Source organism: Podarcis melisellensis (genome assembly GCF_964234715.1).
Source record: "Podarcis melisellensis genome assembly, chromosome: 5".
Taxonomy (NCBI): domain Eukaryota; kingdom Metazoa; phylum Chordata; class Lepidosauria; order Squamata; family Lacertidae; genus Podarcis; species Podarcis melisellensis.
Genome location: NC_138537.1, coordinates 90188177 through 90195857, shown reverse-complemented (window position 1 = coordinate 90195857; position 7681 = coordinate 90188177). Strand labels below are relative to the sequence as shown.

The 7681-nt window shown below is 42.9% G+C and overlaps 1 protein-coding gene across 1 annotated transcript; it reads left to right on the top strand.

Moving 5' to 3' along the window:
* The first annotated feature begins 322 nt into the window (after positions 1–322).
* Positions 323–6052, top strand: MSMB (microseminoprotein beta). The gene is made up of 4 exons (XM_081911915.1): positions 323–454; positions 2383–2470; positions 4379–4481; positions 5914–6052. The coding sequence occupies exons 1-4, from the start codon at positions 452–454 to the stop codon at positions 6041–6043; spliced, it is 324 nt and encodes a 107-aa protein (XP_081768041.1). The 5' UTR covers positions 323–451; the 3' UTR covers positions 6044–6052.
* The last annotated feature ends 1629 nt before the right edge of the window (positions 6053–7681 follow it).

Below are 7681 nucleotides of genomic sequence, written 5' to 3'. Positions count from 1 at the left end.
CCAGGTGACTTATTTAAACTTTGAATAGCTTACTCATAGCAGGTCAGTGCAACAATAGCTTCCCCCAAATGTGCTCTCCCCGACATTTGTGCTTTCCCCCAAATATCTCTTTGATGGTCTGCCAGAACACAGATCCCTTGAACTTAATTCTTCCTCTGCTTATTTTTGAATCAAAGTGAGGTGACTGCTTCATCATTCTCTTGAGGTTACAAGCAAACACAGGTGATCCGTATTAATGATCCATTGGCCTAACACTACGGATCTAAAAATAATGTTGGAAGGCTGTCCTCCTAGAAAACGAGGCCAGGACAAATGAGACAAACTTGCCCATTGTCCGATTGTGTTCGGGTTCCTGCAATTTGGCAACTATTGTTGATACCCCCAGTATAAATTCACAAACAATGTTTGGAAAAAGCCTCAGAGGTCTCCGGACGTGTGGAACACCTCTGTGATGGTGAGTCACTCTCTTGTGGAATGTATGGTATTAGATTAAGAATGTGATCTTATATATACTTTCATGGAAGCAACTCATGATGACTTCAGTACTTTCAACTATCACTCTGATCCTTCGCAGAGTTAGGCACACACAAATTCATTGATTTAAATTGGCTTAAGGGTTCCTAGGGATATATGAGGCATTGAGTTGTGTTCTGCTCTGCAGTCTTTTCATACAGCTCCATTTCTATTCTTTTGCAGTTCAGCTTCTGATGAAACTATTATTATTAATTAAATTTGTATACTACCCTATACCCACAGGTCTCAGGGCAGTTATGTCATTAAACTCTCCATCTACTAAGTTAATAATGCAGTCGGTTGTCAAACGTACAGGGGTACCTCGGGTTAAGTACTTCATTCGTTCCGGAGGTCTGTTCTTAACCTGAAACTGTTCTTAACCTGAAGCACCGCTTTAGCTAATGGGGCCTCCCGCTGCCACCGCTCCGCTGGAGCATGATTTCTGTTCTCATCCTGAAGCAAAGTTCGTAACCCGAGGTACTATTTCTGGGTTAGCGGAGTCTGTAACCTGAAGCGTATGTAACCTGAAGCATATGTAACCCGAGGTACCACTGTAATCTGTTCCGGAAGCCCATTCGGCTCCTGAAATGTTCCACAACCGAGACACGGCTTCCGATTGGTTGCAGGAGATTCCTGCACTCAAGTGGAAGCTTTTTTGACTTCCAAAAAATGTTTGAAACCCGGAGCATTTACTTCCAGGTTTTCGGTGTTTGGGAGCCGAAACATTCCAAAACGGAGGCGTTCGGGATCAGATGTTTGGCTGTGTTATAATTGCATCAATCCACACCAATGCAAAGGAAATAGAAGGGAAATCTTTGGGAAGGGGCCATCAGCCATGTATCATTTGTGAACAGCAAATACCCAACCTATTATCTGGATTGATATCCATCCTGCACGTGGGATGAATAAGTGAACATTGTCAATTTCTATTCCCGTCAGAATTCTCTGACATCTCTGGGCACCTAACCTTCTGTTGGGTCAGTGGTCATGGGTTCTAGGAAAGGAAAAGAAGGAGTGACGCCTCAAATGGTCTTAACAATGATGGTTGAGCCTTTTGTTGTTGTTGTTGTTTAGTCGTTTAGTTGTGTCCGACTCTTTGTGACCCCATGGACCAGAGCACACCAGGCACTCCTGTCTCCCACTGACTCCCACAGTTTGGTCAAACTCATGCTGGTGGCTTCGAGAACACTATCCAACCATCTCATCCTCTGTCGTCCCCTTCTCCTTGTGCGCTCCATCTTTTCCAACATCAGGGTCTTTTCCAGGGAGTCTTCTCATGAGGTGGCCAAAGTATTGGAGCCTCAGCTTCATGATCTGTCCTGCCAGTGAGCACTCAGGGCTGATTTCCTTAAGAATGGATAGATTTGATCTTCTTGAAGTCCATGGGACTCTCAAGAGTCTCCTCCAGCACCAGAATTCAAAAGCATCAATTCTTTGGCGATCAGCCTTCTTTATGGTCCAGCTCTCACTTCCATACATCACTCCTGGGAAAACCATAGCTTTAACTATACAGACCTTTGTTGGCAAGGTGATGTCTCTACTTTTTAAGATGCTGTCCAGGTTTGCCATTGAGCATTTTACTTTCATACAACTAGGATTATCTTCCTAGGAGCAGCTTTGACTCTCAGTGTTTTTGAACCAGAACCTGCTTCGTTCCTCAGCACTGGCCAGGCTCTCTGGGGGGCGATGCTGGTTTTGGATACCCAAGGTTGGGGAAAGGCTGATAAAAATGTTTAATCTTCCAGCAATATTTTAGATTTTACTTCTTCTTTTGTTTTCTATGGTGTCTGCTGCTTCGCATGTCCATTCCAACAATTCACTGTAACAACTGAGATGCTTGTTCCAATTCTGTCTCTCTCTCCCCCACAGAAGTTCCTGCTGTTCTTCTTCCTCGTCCTTGCCCTCTTGGGGACCTTGTGTAATGCCCAGTGCTCAATAAAACCAGCTGACGAAAAGGGTAAGAATTCAGTGTTTGAATGTTGCCATGTTTAGAAAAACAGGATTTACGGAGGCAGAAGATGCTCCTCACGATTTTTCTCCAGCATGATCTAGGGTTGCACAAGAAGGACAGTCCCATGAGTTACTCTGATGTTACTCAGGAATACAGGTTATTGCTGGAGAGGTGCCCTGAGCTTAAAGTCTCTCTTTGCACCCAGTGAGAATTGAGCCTTTTGCTATCTATATCGCCCAATTCCACCATATGAAGAGGCGTGTCTTCTGATTCTAGGGTTATGCTCTACTGCAACCTTTGCCGGGTATTTTGGATTACAGTTCCCGTCAGGGTTAGGAAGAAAATTGCAGAGAAGGACCCGGACATTGACAGAAAATTTAGAATTTGGCATATTCGGAGTGAATATGGGCTTTCAAAACCTTTTGCCGGGTTGGGAAGCGGCAGGCACAATACCACCTCCATTTTACCTGTATTCAAAGTTTGGCAGCTTGGTGCCAAAATTATCATGGCAGCAAATAGTGGGACCAGAGGCAGCAGAATGGGCAGGAAGAGGAGAGAGAGAGAGAGAGAGAGAGAGAGAGAGAGAGAGAGAGAGAGAGAGCGCTGACACAGGTAGATCAGGCTGGCTGTTTTTGTGTAAACAGAAGTGATGTATAACACAAGAAGCAAGAATGGATGTTCTGAAGTTGAGACCCACACCGTGGCCTCCAAGATATTCTAAATTTATTTATTTATTTGACAAGGCTTATAAACAGCCTACAGTGGTACCTCAGGTTACAGACGCTTCAGGTTACAGACTCCGCTAACCCAGTAATAGTGCTTCAGGTTAAGAACTTTGCTTCAGGATGAGATCAGAAATTGTGCTCCGGTGGCGTGGCAGCAGTGGAAGGCCCCATTAGTTAAAGTGGTGCTTCAGGTTAAGAACAGTTTCAGGTTAAGTACGGACCTCCGGAACGAATTAAATACTTAACCTGAGGTACCACTGTAGTTGTTGTTGTTGTTTTTTAAAAAAACAACTTCTAGGCAGCTTACATGGAATGATAGAGAACATTTGTTTATTTATTGCTTCTTAACATTTATATAAAAGGGACGCATGTGGCGCTGTGGTCTAAACCACTGAGCCTCTTGGGCTTGCCGATCGGAAGGTCAGCGATTCGAATCCCCACAATGGAGTGAGCGCCCGTTGTTCGGTCCCAGCTCCTGCCAACCTAGCAGTTCGAAAGCATGTCAAAGTTCAAGTAGATAAATAGGTAGCGCTCCGGCGGGAAGGTAAATGGCATTTCCGTGCGCTGCTCTGGTTTCGCCAGAAGCGATTTAGTCATGCTGGCCACATGACCCAGAAAAACTGTCTGCGGACAAACATTGGCTCCCTCGGCTAGTAAAGCGAGATGAGTGCCACAACCCCCGAGTCGTTTGCAACTGGACTTAACTGTCAGGGGTCCTTTACCTTTTTAACATTTACCGTATTTTTTGCTCTATAAGACTCACTTTTTCCCTCCTAAAAAGTAAGGGGAAATGTGTGTGCGTCTTATGGAGCGAATGCAGGCTGCGCAGCTATCCCAGAAGCCAGAACAGCAAGAGGGATTGCTGCTTTCACTGCGCAGCGATCCCTCTTGCTGTTCTGGCTTCTGAGATTCAGAATCCGCCCCCTTGTTTTCCTCCTCCAAAAACTAGGTGTGTCTTGTGGTCTGGTGCATCTTATAGAGCAAAAAATACGGTATATAACGGCTTGATGGTAAGAAAAAGAAGCTCAAAGCAGTTCATAAGCGAATAGCCAAAAAGTCATGGACAGGTGGACTGAAGCTTTACTGAAGCAAGTCTTCTTGGAACAAGCAACAACCCCAGTTTCTGACTCTGGTTTTTATAAATTACTAGAGTCCGACCAGCATTGTTTGTTTGTTCTGCACCTTTCAGGATGCTTTAAACATGGGAGGTGGCACCGTGTGAATGCTGTGTGGAAAACTAACAACTGCCAAAGATGTGAATGCAAACCAAAAGAAATGATATGCTGCAGCTTGTAAGTTCAAGTTCTAAAAACAAGTTTATGGGTGTTTTGTGTGTTTTTTAATGCTGGCATTTCTTTCTAAGTTCCCAAGAACATATGAGACATGTGGTTACATATGCAACCCTAGTTTATCCAGTACATGCTTGGGGCTGCAATGCTTTTTATAGCCTTACCTGGAGCATGTACTCCATAGAACTCTATGGGACTTACCTCTAAGTAAATTTTACTCCAAATACAAAACCATCTTTTCCTCTTTTGCAACTACCACCTACTACTTATTGCATCCCAAGCCAACATATCCCAATCAACCATCACACATAAAATACCAGTCAACGCTACCTTTCTGCACATTTAATTTATATTCAGTAATGATTTGGGGCTCTTGAACATTGAGAATGTAAGAACATTGTTTTATTTATATACTTAAAAATCAACAACATTGCTTTCACTTCGAATTCTCCCCTCTCCTTTGTGGTGTGAATTACCTCAGCCCCCAAACTTATTTGCGGTCCTGGGGCTAGTGAATTTTGCATTGGCATCTCCAGTTAAAGTATCGACTAAAGCACCTCTTTAACGTTCCTCAAGAATAGCATAAGAGCCTTCTGTTTGTACTTTCAGGACTGAATGAGGCTAAGCAGATTTCTCTCATAGGTTAGCTAATGACATTGACATGTGGGCTCCCAAAAGCCACTTCAGGTGTTTGAACTTTGGCACATGTTTTCAGACACTGCACTAGCAGACCCTCCAAGTGTCCCTGTTTTGCAGGGATAGTCCAGGATTTACAAAAGCTGTCCCCAGGGCTTCCCCCCCCCTACCGGAACTCACCGGAACTCAGTTCTGGCACCTCTCAGGTAGGCACCATTGCCATTATAAGAAAACAAGGGAGGTGTTCATAGTGAGTTCCAGTAAAAAATTTCTAGAAAAACTTCTAGAAAAATAGCACTGGATGTCCCTATTTTCATCAGAAAAATGTTGGAAGGGACATCTCTGTTTTCATTGGAGAAATGTTGAAGGGTATGGAATAGGACAGGCATAGGCAAACTCGGCCCTCCAGATGCTTTGGGACTACAACTCCCATCATCCCTAGCCAACAGGACTAGTGGTCAGGGATGATGGGAACTGTAGTCTCAAAACATCTGGAGGGCCGAGTTTGCCTATGCCTGGAACAGGATGTTCCCATTTTCATTGGATAAATATTGGCGGGAGTGCACTTGTATGTAAGATTGCTGGAAAGTAATGCCTGTAATAATTAATATGTCAGGTTAAAGATTGTTTTCTGCCACTGAATGCATTCGCATGCATTCATTGTCTAAATTCCATTCCTAAAGTTTAAAACCACAAACTCTGCGGCCCGCTGGAGACTGAGCTGATTTTGACTCTAGTCCTCTTAGTTCTCCTGTCATCTCTGCCATATGGCCTGACTATCTGTCTTCATTGTTTACAGAGTTTTCAGACCTATCAACTACGACAGGGAGAAGTGTGTTGCCATGTTCCACAAGCGAAGCTGCTCTATCCGTGTGGTGAACAAGACTGATCCTGCAAAACGTTGCGAGGTCTTTGCTGGCGTTGGTTAACACCAGTCTGTGGGTTTCTATTCTGGCCGGGTCTTTTAGGAAGGCAAGGGGCAATAGGCCAAGGAATGTAACTCTTCACATTTATTTAGGGAACCACAAATGTACTAATTTCACCCTCTCCTGGTTATTACCTTCTCAAATACTCCACCTCTATTACTAAGCAGCTTCTGATTTTGCAGGATGAGTTCATGCATTTTTTTTATCAAAAAAGGAATCATAGCTATCACTTGATTACTCAAATGCACCAAAAAGCTATCATAGATCACTATGCAATGATTTAGTTTGATTTCCTGGTCATTCATTATCTAGTACAGAACATGAAACAAAAATTCCCCTGTAGGAACGAGCTACAGAAAACACTGACTACTCTAGGATGAAAATATTGGAAAGCAAACTGAAATTTTTCAACCTGGGAACAATCAGGTGTCAAATATCAAAAAGAAAATATATCTTTCAACACTTGCATTAATATTAAACCTCAAATATCTGAAAGGCCGTCTTTATCTCTTCAGACCATCTTCCATATTAAGATAGGCTGAAAGAGATCTTTTGGTAGCTCCAGCATCCATAGAAATTGAAGAAATGGTGATCTGGGAGAGAGATTTGTCTGTGGTGAGGCTGAATCCGTTCCAATATTAATTTGAACTAACGTTTGGTATTTTCTATTCTACTGCAACTGGTTTATTTTGCAGAAGTCTGTGTTCTGTTTTTTATTTAGCATACAATAGGAATACATATCCCAGCCACCGACAGATATTTACAAATCCAGTACTTTCCCTGTGTGTTCCAGAGGGGCAGCAGTATTTTGCAGCAAGAATAAATAAAGAGCTTTAAAGACAAAATGAACTCAGTGACCAATGGCCCACCACAAAGCCATCTGTGGCCGCAAACCTAACAAGGGGCAGGTCCACACCACACACATCTAATGCACATTTAAAACACATGATTTCCCTCAAAAAATCCCAGGAACTTTCGTGAAACCTTTTGTGCAAAATTGTTAAGGGAACCAAGTAGCCCATTTTTTTTAATAATAGTTTTTATTAAGTTTTCTATTTTAACAGTCCAATCACATCACATTGAATATTCCAAATTGTACAAATGCATATCATAAAGTCCAAATATTTTGCCAAATTATAATTTTTTTGTTGGGGGTTCCCATGCTTCAAGATCAGTAGGGTCCAATCATCTCGTGTTTCTACTGCCTTGAGTGTCCAATAGTCCCTTCTTTAAATCCCAAGTAGTCCATTTTTAGCCTGTGGAAAGCATTAATATGCCCTTGTACGGCAGTTGCAAGAAGGGGTTTTCCATGTTGATCCCTGCAACAAGCCCCTCCCCACGCATGATCTCCTAACTGAGGGCCTTCTGAAGCTTCTCTCGCTGTGAGAATCATCAAAATCACAGAATTGTAGAGTTGGAAGGGACCCCAAGGATAATCTAGTTCACACAAACAGATTGTCTGAAAACTTGTTATATATTTATTGGTCTGTGTTTGCCTGACTGGACTAAGTATTCTGAGCTCCTGTGTTCTAATTCGATACATGATATCCAATCACAGAACATTTCAGGATTTGGGCCTCTGCCATTGGCCCTTAAACCCTGAGTCATGATTCACAGTTTAGACAGCCAATCATGTTGGGA